We start from the raw sequence: 24,347 nt of genomic DNA, 5'->3' as shown, positions 1-24,347 counted from the left end.
ACGACAGCAATGGAGGTTTTCTGGGTTTGGCGTTTGAGATTTTTGCTTCAGAGAGACGAATGAGGGGCGGGAGCTATATATAAAGGGTATTAAAACTCTTTTACTTTGGTTCTTATATAAAAACCGAAGTAGAAAGGGTACTTTCTACTTCGATTTTTGTATAAGAATCGAAGTAGAAAGTACCCTTTCTACTTTGGTTTTTATATAAGAACCGAAGTAAAAGCCTTCAGGGTCGCGTTTGGTTTGCTCCACTTTTCACTTCAGTTTTTTCATAAAAACTGAAGTGAAAAGTCCCAATATAGTGTGCAAACCAAACATGGCCCTTGTCTATTTTCTATTTTAACTTCGTTTTTTTAAGAAACCGAAGTAATAGCCTTTTTTTATGTACTACCATTCCAAAAGCGAAGTAAAAACCCATTGAAAAGCTTTTACTTCAGTTTTTTTATATTCTATGTGTAAAAAACGAAGTAAAAGCCTATATTTCTAGTAGTGCTATCTAGAGCGTTACAACTTGGTATCAAAGCGTCCTAGGTTTAAGGGTTCCTAAAGACTGGCTGGACATGTACATTCGTCGTTAAAGATAAGCTCAACTCATGATTTGGTAATTGTGCATACGTGTTTATATGCTTAAATGATTAGAATGGAATATGAATGCTGATATTTGCTTGATTAATAGGGAGCATGAGATACTGATAGAGCCTGGCCCTTGACTACTGTGTGGTGATATTGAGGCATGATTAATAGCATTGTTGTGTATGTGAATGAATATTTGAATAAACTGTTATATCTTGACTATTTGTGAATGTTTGAGTTCCAATGGTGGATCATGGAAGGATTATTACCCTGTCATCATAGTCTGACCGCCGAGTCATTGATTGCAGATTAACTTGGATAACTATGCGTCCAAGGAAATCTACGCGACTAGCCGGCACCAGGTCTGAGACTAGAGATGATGACCAAGGCCAGACCCCTCTGTCAGTCCTTGAGAACTGGCAGCAACTTATGGCATACATGCAAGCACAGCTACAGAGCCAGGATGAATAGATTTGTATTATGCGACAGCAGGCTCCATTAGGGAGTGTTGCCCTTATTGTGCCACCTACAGTGGTACCGGTTGTACAGCCAGTAGAGGTTGGGAACAGATGGGAGTCGTTGTATGAGCGGTTCAGGAAGCAGCAGCCCCAATCTTTGAGGGAGGACTTGATCCACTGAAGGCCGAACAGTGGATGACCATGATTACTACTATCCTGGATTTCATGAGGTTAGAAGGACATGACAGAGTGGCCTGTGCCACATATATGCTGAGAGAGGATGCTCGTATCTGGTTGGAAGTGGCATCACAGACCAGAGATATTGCTACACTGAGTTGGGAAGGATTCAAGGATCTATTCAGTCAGAAATATTATAATGTTGCTATCAGGGCAGCGAAGGTAAATGAGTTCGTGGGGCTAGTTCAGGGCAGCATGACAGTTACAGAATATGCCCTGAAGTTTGACAGACTTGCGAAGTTCGCACTAGATTTTGTGCCTACTGATGCAGCTAGGCAGGACAAATTTATCAGAGGGCTTAATGCTATGATAGCCCGAGATGTGAGGATTACAACAGTTCCTGGGGGGACAACTTATGCCCAGGCTGTTGAGAAGGCTCTTACTACTGAGGAAGCGAAGAATAAGATCTGGAGGGAGAGTGCAGTAAGGCGTGAGGGCCGCAGGGTGATGCCTCCATATTTTAGGTCTGGTAGGGGCGGAGGCCCCAGTGATCTGAAGATGAAGACCTCTGATACTTCGACTGCTTCCGGTCTTGATAGGAGGGGTTGGGGTACCCAGGGTGGCCATTCGGGAGGCGGTGATTCATGGAGGAGCTATCTTGAGTGCATGAGGTGCAAAAGACGCCATCCGGGCGAATGTCGAGTTAAGGCCTGTTATGTGTACGGGGTGGTAGGACACCTCAAGAAAGACTGCCCGACAATGAAGAAAGGGGAAGCAGGAAAGGTGGACAGCACTCTAGCTCGAGTGTTCACCCTAACGCAGGCGAAGGTCGAGGCTAGTCCCTTAGTAGTGACAGGTCAGCTTTCTAGTGCTGGCTTTCCTTTTACTGTATTGATTGACTCTGGTGCTACACATTCGTTTGTTTCTAGTAAGGTGATTGATAGGTTGTGTAGACCTAGTGAGTATTATACTTCGGGATTTGGGACTATTTTGCCTACAGGAGAACTGGTAGTTTCTAGGAGGTGGATTAGAGCACTGCCAGTGATGGTTGATGGTAGGGAATTGTCAGTAGACTTGATTGAGTTGGGTATGGAGGACTTTGATATGATTTTAGGCATGGATTGGCTGTGCAACGACCCAAATTTGCTAATAAGGCTTAGGGCCTTGATTAGCGTGCCTGGAGGGCAATAAGTAAATTATGGATATAATATGTGAATTTATGTGAATATGTGATAGAGATGCATGTTTAGTTGAATTAAATATGCATGTGGGCCCCATTTGGATATTAGGGGTATGTTTGTGATTTTGGCCCGTTGAGGGCATAAATGTGATAAATATGATATGTATGTGATATATTTGTGTAGCACGATCCGAGACAGTCCTAGGGAGCAGTTAGCCAGAAAGCCACAACGGGGTTGAGAATCCGGCTTAGGGCGAGTCGAGGGGTATTTTGGGTATTAGGTGTTTAAAGGGGTTATCGGGTTATGGAAATAAATATTTGGAGATATATTTGAGGTTAGAATGTCTAGGAGGGAATATTGGGGAAATTTACCATTTAGCCCTCGGGGACGTTTTTGGTACCCCGAGCCTTGAGGTAACCTTATAAACTTAGGTTGAATAAAACAAAACTTAGAATTATTTAGAACTCTCAGAAATCGACTCTCTCCTTCACCTCTCTTTGGAAGACTTTCTCTCCATTTGAAGCTTTGGGAAAACTCTTGGTGAATCAAGCTAGAGACTAAGAAGTGGAGCTGGGATTTTGGGGAGATTAAAGCTTGGAACTTAGAGAATCTACACAGAAACATAACTCATCAAGGTAAGCTCCTAATATGTTGAATTGTGTCAAATTGCAGCTGGTTTTAAGGTTTACTATTAGAGTTTGCATGTTAGCTAAGTTTGGATTTGTTCTTGATTGCTTGGCTGAGTTTTGGGGCTAGTCTTTGTTAGGTTTTGATGCTGAGCTTATGTTAGAACCTTTGTGATAGTTAGCCTAGATTGTTGGCTTGATTTTGGGGGTAATTGGACTGGTTTTTGAGGTGGAAATGTTGAGTTTTTCTGGGTTCGAGGGGTAGGGCCACGACTCTGTTCTTGCTGAGCCGCAGCCCCTTTGAATTTGGGGCGTCAGGAAATTGGATGCGCACCGCGGTGCGTGTGGGAAATTTTGAGGGTAGGCCTCGGGTTGAGCTGGGGGCCACGGCGCTTAAGGTACTTTTGTGTTTTTAAGAGGTTTTAGGCTCGGGAATTCACTAGTTAAGGCTCGGGATGGATTTTATCACCCGGATTGATAGGATTCAAGGTCTCGGAGATTAGAATTTTGATTCAAAGCTATTTAATGGATTAGAACTTGATGGATGAATGTTGATGCATTGTGACTAGGGTTTTGGTGAGGCTCAGGTTAGGGGACTGTGCTCGGGGCATCGGTGCTTGGAAAGCTCGGGATGCAGGTAAGAAAACCACTATTCCCATAGAGCTTGTATGCAGGGCAGAGCCCAATATGTTTGTATTACAGGGCGTAGCCCTTTGATTGAATTTGTTCATGTTCATTATGTCTTTTATTATGCTATGAATACAATTGTGTAAATGTTCGGCAAGAGCCGGGAACGGCGCAGGCCAAGGTCGGCAGGGTCCGGGAATGACGTTAGGCACGTGAAGTGCAAGGCCGAGTGTGGCAAGGGGCCGGGAGTAGCATTGAGCACATGGAGTGTGAGTTGCCAGGGCAAGACCCTAAAGGATACCTGGGATATCCTCACGGTGTGGACCGCAAACCCAGGGCTTGGTAAAGCGCCTGGGACGGCATGGCCGTATGTGTTTAGCCTATTGATGGCCTGTCTATATGCTGAGTGTTTGTTATGCATATGTTTTCTGCTTGTAAGGGTTTCTTGCTGGGCTTCGGCTCACGGGTGCTTTGTGGTGCAGGTAAGGGCAAGGGGAAAGTCGACCAACCATGAGTACGGAGGACGTGAAGCGGCGCGTACATGTTTGGCCTGCCTGGCTGCCATAACCAGTGGGTTTTGGGAGATGGTTGAGCTAAAACCTAGATTTTGTCGTCTAGTCGACTTTGTTTGTACTTGTGTGTTGTAAATATTTCTAAGCGGTATTTTGGGATCCCAAATGTCAAACACTTTATGATTTTCAGTAAATGGAATTATTTTCAAAGTTTCTAACTCTGTTCATGATTTAATTACACTTTTGACTTAAAACCTTGATTAGCGAGTTAAATGCATGTTTTAAACTCACTTAGTAACGACTCTAAGGAAGTAGGGCGTTACAGGCTGGTTAGATACGGAGCTACTATTGACTGCAGGAAGAAGATGGTGACCTTCGAGCCGGAGGGCGAAGATCCCTTTGTCTTTGTGGGAGCGGTGCATGGATCCCGCGTACCCAGGATTTCAGCGTTGAGAGCTAGGGACCTATTACAGGGAGGATGTATAGGTTTCCTAGCTAGTGTGGTAGATACCACTAGGGTTTTGCCACCATGACCGAAGGAGACCAGATTGGTTTGCAAGTTCTTGGATGTGTTTCTTGAGGACTTACCCGGATTGCCGCCGTGTAGGGAGGTTCAGTTTGTTATTGAGTTGGCACCAAGGACAGAGCCAGTGTCGAGGGCACCATATAGAATGGCACCGGTGGAAATGAAGGAATTGAAGATACAGTTGCAGGAGCTTCTGGATTTGGGGTTCATCAGACCGAGTTTCTCGCCATAGGGTGCCCCAGTTTTGTTTGTGAAGAAGAAGGACGGGACTCTGAGGATGTGTATAGACTACATGGAACTAAACAAGTTAACTATCAAGAATAAGTATCCATTACCAAGGATTGACGTCTTTTTTGATCAGCTGCAGGGTGAGACAGTATTCTCAAAGATTGATCTTCGATCTGGTTATCACCAGTTGAGGATCAAGGACGAGGACATACCGAAGACGGCCTTCCGAATGAGGTATGGGCACTATGAGTTTCTGTTCATGTCGTTTGGTTTGACCAATGCCCCAGCAGCCTTCATGGACCTAATGAACAGGGTGTTCAAGGATTTTCCGGATCAGTTTGTCATTGTCTTCATCGATGACATCTTAGTGTACTCCAGTTCAGAGCCAGAGCACGAGCAACATCTACGACAGGTTTTGCAGAGATTGAGGGAGCATCAATTGTACGCCAAGTTTAAGAAATGTGAATTTTGGCTACCAGAAATGACATTCCTTGAACATATTATTGGTGCAGATGGGATTAAGGTGGAGGCAATTAGGGATCGACTAAGGCCAAGGAACGCCTCGGAGGTTCGCAGTTTTCTTGGTTTAGCGGGTTACTACAAACGGTTTATGGAAGGCTTCTCGAAGATAGCAGCACCAATGAAAAAATTGACACGGAAGAATTTGAAGTTTATCTGGTTAGACAAGTGTGAGAACAGTTTCCAAGAATTGAAGCGATGACTTATTACTGCACCTGTGTTGAGTCTTCCTTCGGAGGAAGGAAAGTTTGTGGTTTATTGTGATGCGTCAAGGTTGGGTTTAGGCTGTGTGTTGATGCAGAACGAGAAAGTCATAGCTTATGCGTCACGACAGCTGAAGGAGTATGAGAAGCAGTATCCTACCCATGATTTGGAGTTAGCAACGGTGGTATTCACACTGAAGGTTTGGTGGCATTATCTATATGGGGAGAAGTGCGAGATATACACCGATCATAAGAGTTTGAAGCACTTCTTCACACAGAAGGACCTGAATATGAGGCAGAGACGTTGGCTGGAGTTGGTAAAGGACTATGATTGTGATATTCTTTACCATCCAGGGAAAGCCAATGTAGTTGCATGCATTGAGCCAGAGGGGCCCAAGTCAGTTATATAGTTCCACCTAGATCTCGAGAGAGTTAGCCGAAGAGATGGTCAGAGCGGGGATAGAATTGGTGGCGGGTCGATTGGCCAATATTACTCTGCAGTCGACTCTGCTAGAGCGGATTAAAGAAGGTCAATTGGTAGACGCTCAGTTACAGGAGGTTAGGGAGAATGTCTTAGCGGGAGTAGCTAAGGACTATTCTATTTCTGAGGTTGGCTTGCTACGGTATTAGGGACGGATTTGTGTTGCAACTGATGAAGGGATCAGACAAGAAATATTGGATGAGTCATATACTACACCGTACTCACTTCATCCGGGTACCACGAAGATGTATCAAGATCTACGGACGTTATATTGGTGGCCCGGGATGAAGAAGAATGTGGTGGAGTATGTAGCCAGATGTTTAACATGTCAGCAGGTGAAGGCTGAGCATTAGCGACCGGCAGGGTTGCCTCAGCCTTTGGGTATTCTCGAGTGGAAATGGGAGGATATTACGATGGATTTTGTGGGAGGTATACCCAAGATAGTAGGGCTTCATGACTCGGTGTGGCTGATAGTGGACAGATACACCAAGTCAGCTCATTTTCTTCCTGTGAAGATGACATATATTGTGGATCAGTATGCAGAGTTGTATGTGAGGGAGATCGTACGTCTCCATGGGGTTCCTAAGTCTATAGTGTCAGACCGGGATCATATCTTTACATCCAAGTTTTGGGGTGGTTTACAGAAGGCTATGGGAACTCAGTTGAAGTTCAGTACAGCCTTTCATCCTTATACTGATGGATAATCTGAGAGGACAATTCAAGTATTGGAGGATATGCTCAGAGCATGTGTGATCGACTTTGAGGGATCGTGGAGTAAGTATCTTCCATTGATTGAGTTTTCATACAGCAATAGTTACCAATCAACGATTGGAGTGGCTCCCTATGAGATGTTATATGGGAGGAGATGTAGATCACCCACTCACTGGGATGAGATGGGTGAGAGGAAGTATTTGGGGCCGGATATGGTTCAGAAGACAAATGAAGTTATTGAGAAGATCCGAGCTAGGATGCTCACCTCACAGAGCAGACAAAAGAGCTACGCTGATCCCAAGCGTAGGGACGTGAAGTTCCAGGTTGGGAACCACGTGTTTCTTCGAGTTTCACCACTACGAGGGGTGAAGAGATTTGGGAAGAAGGGCAAGCTAAGCCCTAGATTCATTGGGCCTTTTGAGATCCTGGAAAGGATCGGTCGGGTGGCTTACCGGTTAGCTTTGCCACCGTCATTGTCGGGAGTTCATGACGTCGTTTCTATGCTCCGGAAGTACGTCTCAGATACGACACATGTGTTGAAGTATGAAGATCTGGAATTGCAGATAGATCTGTCTTATGAGGAATGACCGATTCAGATTTTGGATCGAAAGGATAAAGTTCTACAAAATAAGATGATTCCTCTGATTACAGTATTATGGAGAAATAGTATGGTCAAGGAGGCGACCTGGGAGCTTGAGTCAGCAATGCGGGATTAGTATCCTGAGTTGTTCAGGTAAATTTCGAGGACGAAATTCTCATTAGGAGGGGATAGTTGTAACGACCCAAATTTACTAATAGGGCTTAAGAGCCTTGCTTAGTGTGTCGGGAGGGCATAACTGGATTATGTGTGATTTAAATGATTAAATGCATGCTTATATAATTATTTGGATATACGTGATGCATGACTATGTGTACTAGTATGCATGTAGGCCCTGATTAGGTTATAAGGGCATATTCATAATTTTGGTCCGTTAAGGGCATAAATGTAAATATTTGTGATAAATTGTTGAGACCACATTATTATGTGGATATATTTGTAGCTTGTGACTCAAGGCGATCCTAGTGAGCGATTAAGCGGAAAAGTCCTGGTGGGAATTTATACCCGGCTCGGGGCGAGCCTGGGGGTATTTCTGGGAATTTAGGAAATATATTGGAATCTATTTGATTTTGAGGAATATAATTGGTGATTAGTTAGGTGTTGGGAAGTAAGCAGTAAATATTAGAGACATTCGAGGAATTAGCAGGAATTTGGGGCAAATGACCAAAATGCCCTTAGATTGATTTAAAGGCTTAGGAATTATGGGAGGGCAAATTGGTCATTTTGTTTAAAAATAAGAGATAAGTATTACTCATCCTTTATGCACTTAGTGGAATGTCTAGAATTTAAAGGAAGCTGAAAAAGGAAAAGAAAAGAAGAAGGAAAAGGAAAGAAGGAAAAATAGAAGTCTCTTCTCTCTCTCGGTTTGGGATTTCTTCTCCATTTCTTGGGGCCTTTTGAAGATGTGGTTCAGGGGAGGGCTAGGTCAAAGCTTAGTAATTGGGTTCTTGATAAAGCTTGAGGAATAGCAGAGGTTAGTCATTCAATTGAGGCAAATTTTAAGGTTCTTTTCTTGAATTTCTGATTTTAGCTGAGATGGTTTTCTAAACTTGAGTTTTGGATGGAATCAAGGGGGATAAGCTTGAGGAAGTGAAGGGCTTGAGGCTGAAAGGATACTAGAGATAACCTAGGTTGAAATTCTCCATTCAAGTTCTGAAGTTTCTGTTGTTTTCTGTTGAGTTTTTGAGCTTCAAGCTCAATCATGGTGAATTCTTTATTTTGGGGTGCATGTGGTTGATTTTCATATGGTTGGGTCTTATGGGATGTGTTATAGATGTTGGTAGGCTTGCTTTGGGATATGATTGAGGTTTGGAAGGATTTTGTGGAGGTTTGGCTCGGGGAAAATCGAAGGAAGAAAAAATAGGGGTGGATGTGCCATGACTAGCGTTGTAGCTCTAGCCTTTGGGTGCTACAGCGCTAGGCCTTGTGGTCAGAGGGATTTTTGGCTCTGTTTGTAGCGCTATAGCGCCCTCTATATGGCGCTGTAGCGCTACCCTGTTTCCAGAAGGGGATTTTTGGGTTATTTCTTAGGGTTTTTTCTCGGGGGCTCGGGGTTTGATTCCACCACCCCGTTAGGTGGAATTAGGGCTTCCCGAGGGCTCGGGATTGGTCCTGAGGTTAGGTTTTGGGATTAAATTTTGGTAATGGTTCTAACTTATGACCGTGACTAGGTGTACACTAGGGCTCAGAAGGGATCGTTCTTGAGGGTTGTCATCATTGATCAAAGCTACCGGAATTCAAAGGTAAGAAAACTGCACCCGGTTACGTGATTGTATTGGGACTAAGAGCTCCCTATATCTATGATGTCATAGATGGTATTATGCCATGGGACATGTGATAAATGGCCTAAGAGTGCCGGGACCAATATTTGCGCACAGGGCGCGGCTCGGCCAATGGTAGCTGAGGACAACTTGATATTCACTAAGCTCGGTTTAAGCGGGCCGGAGTCAGTGGGATAAATAGGGGGTGCGACCTAAGGGCATCAACTCTGATTGTTATATGTGAATTGGTTGTTAATGTGAATTGATGAACTTGGTATGATGAATGCCTGATTCTGTAATTATTATGGATTGTTGAGCATGTGGTTATGCTTTATGAGTTGTCTGATTGTTGATTTGTAAATTGGTTGCGAATGATTATGTTCTGTTATCTGGTTTCTTGCTAAGCCTTGGCTCACAGGTACTACGTGGAGCAGGTAAAGGCAAGAGCAAAGTGGACCAGCCTTGAGTTGGAGAGCTTTGGGGCTGAATGTACTTAGTCGGCTGATCGGCAGCCACGGCCGAGGAGTGGTACGGGACAGGAAAGCCTCAAAGTTTGTTTTGCCCTTAGAGTGGCTAGTAGCTGTACCTATAACCTGAAATTTTGTTAACTGTCTTTTAAACGCTATTTCTTTTGGGATCCCATGCACTAAAATGTTTAAATATATGAAAAGCAACTTTTGTGGCCAAAATCTTTTAACCCTAGTTCAATTATAGTTTCAGTAACATGTTTCTAACCAAACGACTTGATTAGCAAGTCTTGCACTTTTATAAATACACAGTGTAACGGTCTTGGCTATCCAGGGCGTTACACCTGACCTCCGAACTGCCTTCCAGGCCAGAAAGGCTGGCTCGGGCCCTGTTGTGGAGAGGCCCAGGATTACGTAGAAGACCCCTCTGGTAGCAGGGAACACCTCAAAATCCCCTACTAAGGGGAAAGGCACGAGCTCAACAGCTCTGTTGTCTTCTGTTACCGATAGGAGGGTTCCTCCTCCTCCTTCGCCCCGATTTGCGCCTCCCCAAGCCCAAGTGATACAAAGTGATCCTCCAGCCCCCACCGTCCCAGCCACGACCTTTCGAATACCAGTAGATCCCTAGGATCTAGAGAACATCCGTGAAGCCTTTAGGGGTATCATTTACAAGACTGAGAGCCATATGGTGGGGCACGCCTATAAGGCCAACTTGAGGGATCTGAGGACCATCGAGGAGCAGCGCCCGGAGAACGTCATGGAATCAGCCATGGGAATGAGCCTCACTGTAAGTTATCCTTCCTTGGTGACATATTTTTGTATTGTGCCCAAGGATAAATCTGACTTGTTTTATTATTTTGCAGTCTTCCCTGACTCAATATTGCAGTATAGCCCGTGCTAGGGCTAGAAATGATTAGCTTCGGGATGAACTAAATGTCGCCAATACTGCCCTGACAGCCGCTCAAGAAGTCGAGCAGGTCTCCAAAACTTCTTTGGCGGCTGCCCAGAAGAATGAGCACGATGCCAAGGCTGTTCTCGCCTCGTCCCAAGGAAGCAAGCAGGCTACAAAGACTGCCTTGACGGCCCTCCAGGCTCTACTTGCAAAACTCCAGACCAAGGTTGATGAGGCCAAAGCAAAACTGCTTCAGGCCGAGGCCATAGTCAAAGAGGAAAAGGCAGCCTTGTTGTCGTCCATGGAAGAGATGCTATACCAGTGCTGGGCCTTTAACCAGGATGGGGACTTCTCTTTCATGGAAACCGGGCTGTGGGATCCGCTCCTTGCAAAATTCAAGGCTCGACTTTTGCAAGAACCATCAGAGACTGGGGAGGCTTCCGCAGCAGCCGTGGGGGATTGTGAGGAGGTTACATCTTCAAAGCAACCTGGTGGAGCTCAGTGACACCTTTTCCTTTTTTTTAAACAATTGCCTTTAGACTCAGTCCGAGGTTTTTCTCCTCGAGATAATAATTTTTTTTATCTATTTATCATTCCTGTACTGTCTCTCATGTTTATGACTCCTTAGACTTGTACATTCGAGATTTTAGGAATTGATTTTTAGATCGGGATAGATATTTTGAGCTCGGTTATATCCAAGTTTTGTGTGTTGATTTGTATCATACATGTTAAGAATCAGGCCTTGAACCCGGTTATATCCTGGGCTTTTAATAATTTAACTTAGTTCGTGTTAGGTTTATTGATAACTCAAGTTTTAAAAAGCCCTTGATATTAAACAATTTTCCCAACTTTCCAAGTAATTTAAACTTAGTTCGTGTTAGGGTTATTGATAACTTGAGCTTTTAAAAAAAGCCCTTGATATTAAACAATTTTCCCAACTTTCTAAGTTTTTGACCTAGTCATACCTAGGGTTTTAAATGATTAAACTTAGTTCGTGCTAGATTTATTGACAACTCGAGCTCTTAAAAAAGTCATCGAATAATCAATTTTCCAATCTTCTATGTTTCGTACCTGGTTGTATCCAGGATTTTTAAATGATTAAACTTAGTTTGTGCTAGGTTTATTGACAACTCGAGCTCTTAAAAAAGTCATAGAATAATCAATTTTCCAAGCTTCTAAGTTTCAGACTTGGTTGTATCCAGGGTTTTTAAATAATTAAACTTATCAAGTGATCTTAATCTGGCCAACCTCGGGTTATATGCCCCCCAAGTAACTAGAATGTAGAAACTTTCTTGGTTGCTCTTACAAACATTAATACACAAGCTAATACAACATTAACAAGAAATTATTTAATAATCCATCTATTATTTAATCAAATGGCTTTTATAAATAAGCCTTACATGGATGGTGGTACCACTGATAGTACTTTTTCAAATGTAAGGCATTCCAGGTCCGTGGGACTACTTCCCCATTTATCTGAGCTATCTTGAAAGTTCATTCTCGCAAAACCTCAACGACCTGATATGGTCCCTCCCAATTCAGGCCTAACACACCATCCTTGGGATATTTATTTGCAAGAAACACCCTTCGGAGAACTAGGTCGCCCAATCCAAATCTTTGCATCTTAACTTTAGAATTAAAGTAACAAGTGATTTTTGTTGATAATGGGCAAGTTGTAGCTACGAGTCCTCTCGTTTCTCTTCAATCAAGTCGAGAGATGCGTTAAGTAGTTCATCATTCCATTCCTGGCTGAATGTCCTTTGCCTGTGAGTGGCTACCATGGCTTCAACTGGAAGGACAACCTCGCTTCCAAAAGTTAGGGAAAAAGGAGTATGTCCCCTGGAGGTTTTGTGAGAAGTCCGGTATGCCCAAAGTACTTTCGGGAGATGTTCAGGCCATAATCCTTTGGCCTCGTCTAACCTCTTCTTCAGGCTCACCTTTAGGGTTTTGTTTACAGCCTCGACCTGTCCATTGGCCTATGGATACGCTACTGAGGAGGAACTCTTAATAATGTTGTATTTTTCACAGAAGTTAGTGAAGAGATCACTGTTGAAATGTGTCCCATTGTCTGATAAGATCTTTTTAGGAAGCCCAAACTGACATATAATGCTCTTCACCACAAAGTCTAGGGCTCTCTTTGAAGTGATGGTTGCCAGAGGTTCGGCTTCTACCCACTTCGTGAAATAGCCGATTGCCATTACTGCGTAACGAACTCCTCCCTTTCCCGTAGGTAGGGACCCTATTAGGTCAATTCCCCATATCGCAAATGGCCATGGGGATGAGATCATCGTTAGCTCGATTGGAGCAACTCTGGAAACTATGGCGAAACACTGGCATTTGTCGCATTTCTGAACATACGAGATTGAGTCTTTTGTTAAAGTGGGACAAAAATAGACCTACCTCAGTATTTTTAGTGCTAGGTTTTGCTCCCCCAGCATTATCTCCACAAAAGCTTTCATGCACTTCATGCACTTCTTGCAATATCTTTTTAGCTTCCCCAGGCAGAACACACACTACAAGAAAAAAACAGTATTCATAACACTTAAAAATTGCTATCTGGGACTATTGATAGCACTTCTGAAAATGCTAACGTAGCCCCTGTTATTAAAAGTCCAGTCTTTTCTATAACATTTTTTTAATGTTATGTTCGGTGTTATCTTAAACTATTCAATAACACATTTTTAGGTGCTATAATATTCAAATAATAACATTTAGATAGAGTTTTTTATTATAAATTTGAAGTTTAATCTTGTATTTTTTTAATAACACTTTTCAACTGTTACATTTGATTATTTTGATAACATTTTTAATTTGTTATATTATATAAACCATAACGATTTTTTACGCTTATAATATGCTTTTAAATCATAACATATAGTAATAAAATTTTAAATTTTATTTTGATAAGTATACTTATATGGTTTTTTTTTAATTAAAAGATTTTCATTATTGTATTTTGATAAAAAAAATTCAAAATTAATCATAAAATGTAATTCTCAATAGATTGATAAACTATAAGTATTACATTAAACAATAACTAATTCAAACCATGAATGTGTCTACTTCATGAGATCTTAGTTCTAACTTAAGTTTGAAAACATAACATAATAAAGTTTTATAATCTTGAACAATTTTTACTTCAAAAATGAAAAATAGAAACATTACAAGATACACAAAAGTAAACCAAACTTGCTCCATCCTTCAATTCATCATCCTTTGTGCACTTGTCTTTGTTGTGAGTCCATTTGCTTAGCTATAACAAAATTTAAATAATTAATGCTTCAACTTAAAGTTATAGTAAACTGAAATAGTACATAAAAAAAGTTAATTACCTAATTATAACTTTATCAGGTGACCATGCAATTATATATTATAACTTTATTTTGCATCTATCTTGTGTCTAATCCTAGTGTGGTGTTTAACTTCAATTCATTATATGCTGCATAGTATTGAGGATATCTCCCCTGAGGTCCCCCAAAGGCTTCTTGCCATGTGTCAATTAGGATTAGTATCTTTTCCCTCACATTCAAGTCTGGCTGCAGAATTTAAACAATTGCATCGGACAAGTTAGATTTACTAGGAATGCATAGGAGAGATTCACAGTGAAAGGACAAGTTAAAATGGCATAGGAGTTCAATATCTTCCCCAATTTAGTTGAAGCAACTGCTTATAAGCAAATAAAAAAAAAAAAAGGCCAGTTAATGAGAACACAAAACAGTAGCACCACCAAATTGCATTATTTAACTTTTTTATTTCTGTATTAGTAATTTATTTCCCTTTTGTAGAATAAATAGAAGAGATCATGTTGGACTTCACATTAATCAATATCTGAAACCAAAGTTAAAAATAATCACCTCAATTAAAGTAAGTCCAAATGGCTCAATGAAGGCTAGATTTATGAAAACACCCTACCAAAACAGAGATACTCAAATCAGGTTGAAAAACATACCTCCTAGATAAAAGTGATAGAATTCAGGGACACACGGCACACATATCCTACTCCAGGCACACGAACAAGCCCTAAACTAGGACCAAGTCCAATAATCCATGCCATTGAAATCTTATTATGCATCTCAATCTCGTAGCATCTCAGGGTACCATAATGCCATATATACATGATGGCGAATAATACTGCTGATATCACGAGAGGAACCCACCCGCCTTGATTAACCTTGAGGACTACAGCGGAGAAGTGTGTGCACTCCACTGCTAATGATAAGACAGTGAAGATCAAGACAAGAATCCAATGGCAACACCACACTAGTATCATCACTAAAATCATGAGAAAGGTTGTCACCAACATGACTATTACAACAGCTGTCCCTTTTGTAAAATGCAGAATTCAAATTACTGAAGTCAGTCCCTACGTTTTTCAGGAAAATCAAAATGTTAGCATGGCTCTCACGTACAAAAACAAAATGTCAAAATTAAGATTACTACGATGTGCATGTATATACTGCTGCCCTGTCTGAATTAGATTTTCCAAAAAGTTATGTTCTAATCACTTCACTGGATACAGCTTGGGGAAGTAGATTCTAATGCAAGTCAATAAGAGATGTTGAAAAAAAAAACAATTTGAGATGTCAGGGACAATAACTTTTATTTGGGCCCACCTAGGAACATACTGCCTTTTGAGAGAAGAGAAAAGGCTGACCCAAAAATCCATGCAAAAGTGAGAACATCAATATTTGTCAAGTGATGAGATAAAAATGGTATGATGAGGAAGAGAATCTTAAAGAAAAAGAAAATTTTAAACAAACAAATAATGACCCTTTGAATGACTCTTTACCCTGTCAATGTGGTGCAACTAATGCACAAGCACAGCATTCATGTTATGTGACCAGTCCGCCACCAAGGGAAAAAAAATAAGGCTAAGGAGAACACTAAATCTTAATGGACTTTTAGAGAATCATTTTGTTTATGCTACCGCTTTTACTAAAAGGTATATACAAATGTCTCCATGATTATATGTACATATAAATCATAAGCTTACGCTACATGTGGATCTACAAATATATGCACAATACCCATTGGTATGAAATCACCATCCAAACGCTAATACTATAAATAGATTAAGACTATCAGGAGGGTATATTTTATGCTGTGATGGGAAAATGACACAAGGAATCAGTTAAACTTATATGCTGCTTTCCTAGTAGAGATATGTTGTCCCATGGATAATGGATCAACATATTTCACAATTCATCATATAAAAGACTTACCAGAGGCATTTCCAATTTGGTTTTGATTTTTGAACCCAGCTGTCACAGCAATGCAAAGAATCATAAGGATCCAATTTACATCTGGAATATAAACCTGATTCAGGAACCTTTTAGATATATGCACAACTTTGACTCTTGGAAAACAGCCAAGAGCAGGAGCCCGCTTGATCAATGAGAAAGTTGCAGATATGGTGGCCTGACTTACAACCACAGCAGCTGTAGTTGCAATAACAAACACTGGCCAATATATGCAATCTGCAAAACCAATAATGAAATAATCTTTATAAGCACGCTGACTAGTACAAACCTACAATACTATAAATTATCTTCCTTCTTTTTCCTTTTTGCTTTGTTTTTTTCTTTCTAGAAACACACACATACACACACTTCCCAACACCCAACTCAATCATTTTTTTGATCAATATTAGTGGATAACATAGAATTTAATTTTTTTTGACAATGAAAAGGAAATCGATTTTATGGTTGTTGAATAAAATGTTGTTGGCAAGTAGACCGCCCATTTTTCACCTTTACCACTATTCTAGAGATTAAAGGCTGCGAGAACCAAAATTTAAATATTGAGAAACTAACTTCAATGAGCAATGACCTATGATAAGTACTCTTCATGTTGTGACGAACACAAGAAGCAAGATTTTATTAAATGCCTCTAAAGAAAGTACGATAAGAGTCTGTACTAATATTGCATGATAAAACACGAAATTGCAGAACCTAGACTTCCTGTTCTTTAATTTTAAAAATTAAAAGTAAAATGAACCTGGAATAGAATGATAGAAGGCACCAACTATGTGATCTGAATTGTTCATAAGGTATGCTGCTTGTCCAGAGTAGGCTAAAAGAAGGCAAGGAAATACAACTACAGTAAATGCAATTTGTATAGATGAAACTGGAAAGTGGGATAGGTCAGCAAAAAGAGCTTCGGTTCCTGTATATTGTACAGAATAAACAGTCAGGATTTTTTATTTTAGTTTCATGGACCAAAAGTAGGTTTGGAAAGGAGAAACACATCAACTGCAAGAAACTTTAGTTTACCTGTTATACTAAGCATAATGCCTCCTAGAGAAGTCCAACCATCTCTCTTTCCCCTTTTAAAATACCGGTATATGTACACAAGTGAAAAAGCTTTCAAAACGCTGCTATCATACTTCCATATGTTGTATATGCCAATTCCTCCAATTAAGAGAAACCAAAGAAGCACAATTGGAGCAAAAAGCCAACCAACTTTATGGTTTGTTGAATGGATCGGATTGGGTTAGATTGCAGTGAGATATACTTAGCATTATTTTATGTTAAAGGTAGTAATGGATTTGATAAAATATTGTGTAACGACACCATATATCATATTTTTTTCCTAAAGGAACAAAACTAAAAGAATAATCACAAGTTGAAATGAAATTTCATATATGCATCTAAGCATTCTACAGCAAGTTTAAGCACCTGTATGAAATTCTTCTGGCAGCGTGTCAAAGTAGTTCTTAAATCTTGAATTATTATTCTACTTCTCCTTCATGCTCCACAGCAAGAGCATTGTCTCAGAGGACATTTCGTTCCTCTTTTCTAATATTTGATACTGCAAAACAAATGTCAATCACTAACGAAGTTAATATGCAAAGATGTGATAATTACAATTTGGTAGTTTGATATTGAAATCCAAGAGACCAACGAAACTAGTAACTTGACTGCAAATCCAATATATTTTAACTTTTAAAGATCTAGAGTATATAAAATAATAAAATATTGATTGAGGGAAAAGAAATAAAAATCGAAGATTGATGGTTTGATGATGGAAGTCTCAAACAGATAAAACCAGTAGCTCGGCTGCCAGAGGTATATATATATTTCTTTTATTACTGAAAAATTCAACAAGTTACCACACAGGAAAGAGGGGCTAGGGGCAAGAGAGAGTGAGAGTGAGAGTGAGAGAGAAAACCATAATAAAGAAAGAAAGAACACAGGTGCACATTTTTCATTCAAACAAGAAATCAAGAATTACTGCCAAATAGAGATGGGGATAAAAAAAATTATCACTAGGTATGTGTAACAAATTTTCCTTGGATTCATTCACCTATATTTCATATCGAGAAACTCTTATGCTAAATTAGCCAGTCATAAAAGTTTAATACAACTTGATACATAGGATGAATGATATTTTCTCACTGCATAACTAGGAATTTCTTTATGCTTAACAATCTCTAAATACTTGAATAACTGGACTGAATTATGTTTTCCTAGTGGTTGATGTGATCACATAATACTTCTTGACAGAAGATCACCATCTTCTATTTTGAAAAACACAGGATGATTTTGTATCATACTTTGGTTTGCTACCCAAATGGACTAGTCAAAATTGCCTGTTTTTTTTTTCTATATAGAAAAACAGAGGGTAATTTTGTATCTAAGTGGTTCACTAAACATAAAGATAAACTGTGACAATTTTCCAGCTAGTTCAAAAGAACATGAGGCCTCCGATTTTTATTTTTATTTTTTGTTACATTGAAGGCTAGTCAATATATGACGGACGGGGATAGATCGTCATTTACCATCAGTTTGAGCTTTGACTAACTCATCTTTGTCTTAAATTAATGGTCAACATTTCTACAAATAGTCACTGTGATTTATTATCTATATCTGCCTTGTGCATGAGAAAAGTTCAAAATAAAATTGATAAACATAAACTTGGAGCACTTGTAAAATAATTCCATTTAACAATCATACCATGTCAGATTTCTTCATTAGCTCCTCGGAAATGATTAAAGAGGTAGGGATCTCCAAAGCAGTATCTCCAGCTTTCAGATCTTCTCTTGCTATGGCTCCTCTTCCCGCTCCTTCCACGTCTACATTGATGAATGAGACATAAGAAAACATGATATTGTTCCCAGTAACCTTCCCTTATGTACAAACTTGGCCACTTATATAAGATAGAAAATTTCTGCAGCCAAAGATTGACTCTTTATAAACCTTCCCTTTTCCCAAATGAACCACAATCCACAAAAGACACAATTGCAAAAACTCTTTATACCTGATTAACAAAGACCTTATATGAGAGAGAGAGAGAGGGGTAAATCCTTACAGGCAATCCGTAACCTTGATTTCATGCCATTGTCTTCACCCCATTGTACCAAGCACTTTTCTTTGTCACAGCTGTGGTCTTCTACAATCACAGACTTGATACTATTCGCATCCGAACAGTTACCAATCATATCAACAGCAGCATTACGTAATTCTTGCAGGATATTCTTTTGTATTTGTGTCTGACCATCAAGTGAATTCTCAATAACCCGAAGGATTGAATTCAAAGCAACTGCCTCATTTCTGGTACTGTAAAAGTCAACTGTTGAGCTTGTGTCATCTTCCCAAAAATAAAGCTCTACCTGTACCACAGTTAGCCCATAATTTCATCATTAGATGCTAAGTATTGCAGCAAACTAAAAGAATCTCAGAAAGGGCCCCAAGTCATCTTGAGCTGCTATAACCCAAGGATATAAATAATGCAAGTTTCTCCTTGTTTGGCATTATTATTTGTTGGATACCCCATGATTGAAAACGATTAAGTAAAAATATCAGACCAGTAGACCAGTAAAAATATCAGGTTTTAAACTTCTTTTCCACCTTTAATCTATTCCACACTCTTTTTTGATGGTTGAATGCTAAAAAAAATGGCTAGGACAATAACAGCAACAAGTACAACTATGTCTGACACGGAAACAAAATAAATTTCAGAATTGGAAAAGATAGAATTGCACCAAATAATAGAAAATATTCAAACTCGGATGAATGTAGATACCATTACTTATCATGGGGTGGCCAACATTAATCCCACCAATAGCTGACAACACTGCAAAAGAACATTACAATTAAGTATCTCATAAACATTACATTTTTTTAATCGAAAAAGTATCTTCTAATTGAACCAAGAAAGTTTGACTTGTTTGAAAGGGTAGGAAGGAGATCATCAACAAGTATAGTCAAGTGAAACGCTTTGAAAGGTGGCCTATGGCATAGTGTATGTATATGGGGCAGAATGGGCATGGCTATACAAATTGTCACTCTTGTGGTCCTTGAAAAGCTGTATGGTATATATGGCAGATTTAATAGCAAAGGAGCTTTCAGGGAAAAAGTAAAAGGCAGCAAGCTGACAGCTGGTACTATGATTGGACAACAATTTTATATCAATTTCTTTTTATAAATTTTGGTCAAGAGACAAAAATATTAGAAGGAATTAAGTGAAGGTATCCTTAAACAGTTATTAAAATGGGTTTCTGCTCTCTCCTGAAGAGAATCAGAACAAAGAAATATAGACCTGAAATGGTTGGAGTCAAAATTCCATCCCCAATTACCATACAAGAGCCAATAAGGACAAGAATAAGCATTGTGTTCTTCATAAATGCATATCCCTCCAACCACCTCTTGGTTCTTGCGGCAAATGAGTGTTCACTAAATGTAGAACGACTATATGTTGTAAGTTCCAAATCACTTCGGTCTTGATTAGGAATAGTTCTCAATTTTGCATGTCGGCAGAGTAATGAATAGATAGCAAAAGTTCCGCCTGCATAACGAGTAAGTTGCTATGTAATTGATTATCAAACAAGCAGATGATATCAAAGGGGCATAATATTCGGGGAAAAAAACAAACAGAGAGCATACCTGTCTTACAAGGAATATCTATGTTTATAGAATTGTTAATAATTTGATAAAGTAAATCTAAACTTTTGTAGAAGCCAAAGACTGACACATTGAAAAATTGCAGAAGAAACTAATCCAAGATCTAATTATCTTGCCTTGGTAGCAATATTACATATAGAACAGAAATAATTATTTCTAATGAACAAACTTACAAGAAAACCTTGTTCTTAATTTATCCAAACAAGTTCATCAAATTAGACCTCTTAAAAAATTCTCTTATTCCTTTCCAACCAAATTTCCCATAAATAACAAAAACAGACCAATTCCATGAAACCAGAAATTTGTATATCCACGAAACACAAATTCATACAACATCCCTTTCATATTTTTATTTTTTCAAGAAAACTCTCCCATTAATCAATTTCCATAAGCAGAGATGACCTGTTCATAAAGCCCCTTTCCACATTAAAAATAATTTTAAAAAATTCAAATTTCAAAAATACATGAGAAAATCTACAGTAATACAACCTACCACCTTTTTACAGATTAAAAATAATTAAAAAAATTCAAATGGCTTCAAAAGTACAAGAGAAAATATACAGTAATACTATCCAGACCATTGCATATTAAATGACATAAACACTCAATAGTAATGCATTCTAACTGGAAATTTAATCAACCATAATTTAAACGACAGAAACAGGGAATTTAATTTTGTTGCTGAATATTTTGGCAAGTTTTTACATTGGGGAATCCTTTCTAGATAAAAAATTGTTGGACATGTGAAAATTCTGGGCTTTTTATCCTTGTAAATCTTAGTCTGACATTAATATTCTTTGGCAATCTCCTTATTTTTATTAGCATTTTAATACCATCCATTCCAATCAGAGTTGACGCTTTTGTTCGGCTAGTTTATTATAAGACTAGTACTTGTGAACTAGTTTGCATTTAACCCTCTCACCTTTGTGGTGTGTTTTGTATAAACATAACTGAAACATTGGATCATCTGTTCAGCATTGCAGCAAAGCTAGATCATTATGATGTGAATTGTTGAATGAAGTTGATTATGTTGGGTATTACCTAAAATATGTGAGACAGTATAGATGGAGAACCTATATGTTTTTGGTAAAAGCGAGATCGTGGCTGTAATGTGGAACAATGTGATGATGCATCTTTTGAGGTCATCAAAGATATGATATCATTGTAGAAAAGGATTAGGTTATCAACTTACCATTGAGCTTCAGTAAATGAAATTCAAGGATTTTCTCCTTTCTCTAATTACTCTTACTTGGACTAATATTTTTTTTAGTGGTGTTAGCTTTGTTTGGTTTCTTTAAATAGAGTTTAAGTTTTTTCGATTTCTTGTATTTAAAGATACTACATCACATTCTTGTAACTATAAATACATAATTTTTTGAAATTTAATGAAAGTTTTGTTTCTTATAAAATACCATAAAATACATAAACAACATCTAGATTATCATATTTCTTCTCTGAAACATAAATACTTAAATCCCTGTTTCTTTGTATCTTCATTTTTCAATCATGCTATTCATAAATAATCCCTGTTTCTTTGTATCTTCATTTTTCAATTTATTTTAACAAGAAATATATAAAATTTATATGCAAGCATTAGAAGATTAACTTCGGCAAATCAACTTTCCAGGTTGAGAACACTTTACCTTGACCATTATCATTTGCTCTACAAACAATTAGCACCTACTTGAGAAGCGGAATAAGAGTAAGCGAGTATATTATCAAAGATAAAGCTCCAATCAAATCTTATGGGTCTTTAATTCCATCAGGGAAAGTGTTGTAGAAAACATACAACGGAGATGTGCCTAAATCTCCATATACCACTCCAAGGCTCTGGAATGCAAGTTGCAGAAGCATTACTGCTGAAAGCTTCTGGACAAGACAGAACAAAACCAAATCAACAAAGGAACTAAATACGTAGCATCACATGCTAAATTTCTATAAATTTTTGTTTACTCTCATGGCTAGTAGCTGGCCATTTTTAATGCATCGCACAAGCAAATTAAAGTAGAACATACAAATCAACAATAAAATTTTGAGAGAAGCGTATTTCTACATTCTTTCTATGAAGTAAGATGTGCACAAATAACGTCTAGCTCAGAAGTGAAAAATACAGAAGTATCAGTGCTAATATTTTCTAAACAAAACAAAAGCAATTCAGTAAAGGAACCATGCAACTATCATAATATGCTCAATTTCATCAAATTCATTAATCTCATTGCCCGCCATTTTCAGAATACATCCCACAGGAAATTAAAATAGGGCCTAGAGAATTGTAATCTACCCTGAGCACAAGCATACAACTATATTGCAGCAATCCCTTCTATATCGGTAATATCCATTTTGACGATTTCCCATATTGTGAGAAAAATCCAAAGCTTTTGAAGTAAACATTTTGCCAGGTATCATGAGTTTGACTTTGATAGGTATTTCAAAAGGATGAAAGACTAAGAGAAAGAGATCTCCAAGAACAAGAAACAAGTATACCTTTTCTGTGTACATGTTTTTAAGCTTTCTAGCCTCTTCGTCCATGGGTTGATCAAGCTTCTGATCTATAGTCCACACAGTACCATTTCTATCAGGACCTTGATCAGTCGTCATATTTGTAGCCATTTTCAACTTGATCATTCAAACTATTCCTTAGAGTTCAACCAATTCACCTCTAAGTTTTTTTCTTCATCAATACTTCGGTTGTGCCATCAGCTTTCTACATATATTGAAAGCCATAAAACTCAACAAGTTCAAATCAATAGGGTTAAAGGAACAGCTTTGAGCTAAATGTTAACCTATAAAAAAATTATATGGAGATTTTCCTTGTTCAACATACAGACCAAGGTAAATTACCGCATAAAAGGATTGATAATGTAAATATTGGACAAAAATAATCAACCATACCTTTAGAAATTGTAAATACTCGTGATGGTCAATAAATGATAAAGACATGGAATTTACTAGCATTCAATAAGCTTGAATAAAGGTAACACCATAAATTGGCTGATCAAGCAAATAAAGAATAAATCTAAAGGAATTAAGGAATGGAAAGCATCAAGATGCCAAATATGAAAATTTCTCAGCTCCAAAATTAAAATGAAATTACTTTCACCTATAAAAAAATTCCTCACATTTTTTGAAAAGCTAAACCAAATCTTGGAACCTTTTAAGAACCCCCAAGACCTCTTGGTCCAATTTCAAAAAAACTCAACCAAAAAAAAAAACTGAAGAGCTTAAAAATGCAGTGACGCTGTAAAGAAAGGAAAGAAAAAAAATGTAACCTGAACAGTGAAATTCCCAAATGGGTTTCACCTAAAGCTATACATAACACATCAGAGCACAAAAGATCAAGAAAACACAATAAAGAAGATGGAAAAAAAACGAAAGCCCAGTAAAGAAATTGACATACCCATGAAGAAAAAAGGCGAGGAAGTGAAAACCCAGATCCTGAAAGAATGGTTCTTCGGGTTTTTCATAATTTTAGACGACATAGAAGAATAAATAGTGAAGTTTGAATAAAAGGGTTGTTGAGCGATGCTCTGCTTGGTTGTGTAGACGAAAAAAAAAAGAGAAAGAAAGAGAAGCTGAGAAGCATGAAAGAGAAGCTGAGAAGCAAAGAAAGAGACTAGGAAACCAGAAAGAAAGAGAAGCAAAGAGACGAAAGAAAGAAAGAAAGAGAGGCAAAGAAACGAAACCAGAAATTAGGGATTCAATGGAGGCTTAGGGGTTCGGAGGCTGAGACTAGTTTACTGTGTGCTTCCGTGTCTCTTATTTTCATTTGGCGCCTAGTTATATATTTCATATGGCGCCAAATGAAATTTCACATATTCGGTCGTGTGTTTTTTTAATTGCTTATTAATAGCACTTTTAAATAAGTGTTATTTTTTAATGTAATATATACTAAAAATTGTTGTAGTG

General features: G+C 38.6%; 1 protein-coding gene and 1 pseudogene across 1 annotated transcript; both read right to left on the bottom strand.

Moving 5' to 3' along the window:
* Positions 1 to 14,023: 14,023 nt before the first annotated feature.
* Positions 14,024 to 24,343, bottom strand: LOC133801868 (potassium transporter 10-like; annotated as a pseudogene).
* Positions 17,216 to 18,980, bottom strand: LOC133802178 (uncharacterized). Its single transcript, XM_062240449.1, has 3 exons — positions 18,850 to 18,980; positions 18,495 to 18,613; positions 17,216 to 17,349 (listed from the first exon to the last, which is right to left on the bottom strand). The coding sequence occupies exons 1-3, from the start codon at positions 18,977 to 18,979 to the stop codon at positions 17,275 to 17,277; spliced, it is 324 nt and encodes a 107-aa protein (XP_062096433.1). The 5' UTR covers position 18,980; the 3' UTR covers positions 17,216 to 17,274.
* Positions 24,344 to 24,347: the final 4 nt, after the last annotated feature.

This window comes from Humulus lupulus, chromosome 9, assembly GCF_963169125.1.
Source record: "Humulus lupulus chromosome 9, drHumLupu1.1, whole genome shotgun sequence".
Lineage (NCBI taxonomy): Eukaryota > Viridiplantae > Streptophyta > Magnoliopsida > Rosales > Cannabaceae > Humulus > Humulus lupulus.
The sequence above is the reverse complement of the archived record's forward strand: the minus strand, read 5'-3'. Positions and strand labels throughout refer to the sequence as shown.

Coding starts and splice junctions, on each gene's coding strand:
- LOC133802178 (XM_062240449.1), bottom strand. CDS start 18,979: ATGATTGGTAACTGTTCGGATGCGAATAGTATCAAGTCTGTGATTGTA. Junction 18,614..18,849: donor ATCAAGGTTACGGATTGCCT/GTAAGGATTTAC, acceptor TCATCAATGTAG/ACGTGGAAGGAGCGGGAAGA. Junction 17,350..18,494: donor TAATGAAGAAATCTGACATG/GTATGATTGTTA, acceptor TTTGTTTTGCAG/TATCAAATATTAGAAAAGAG.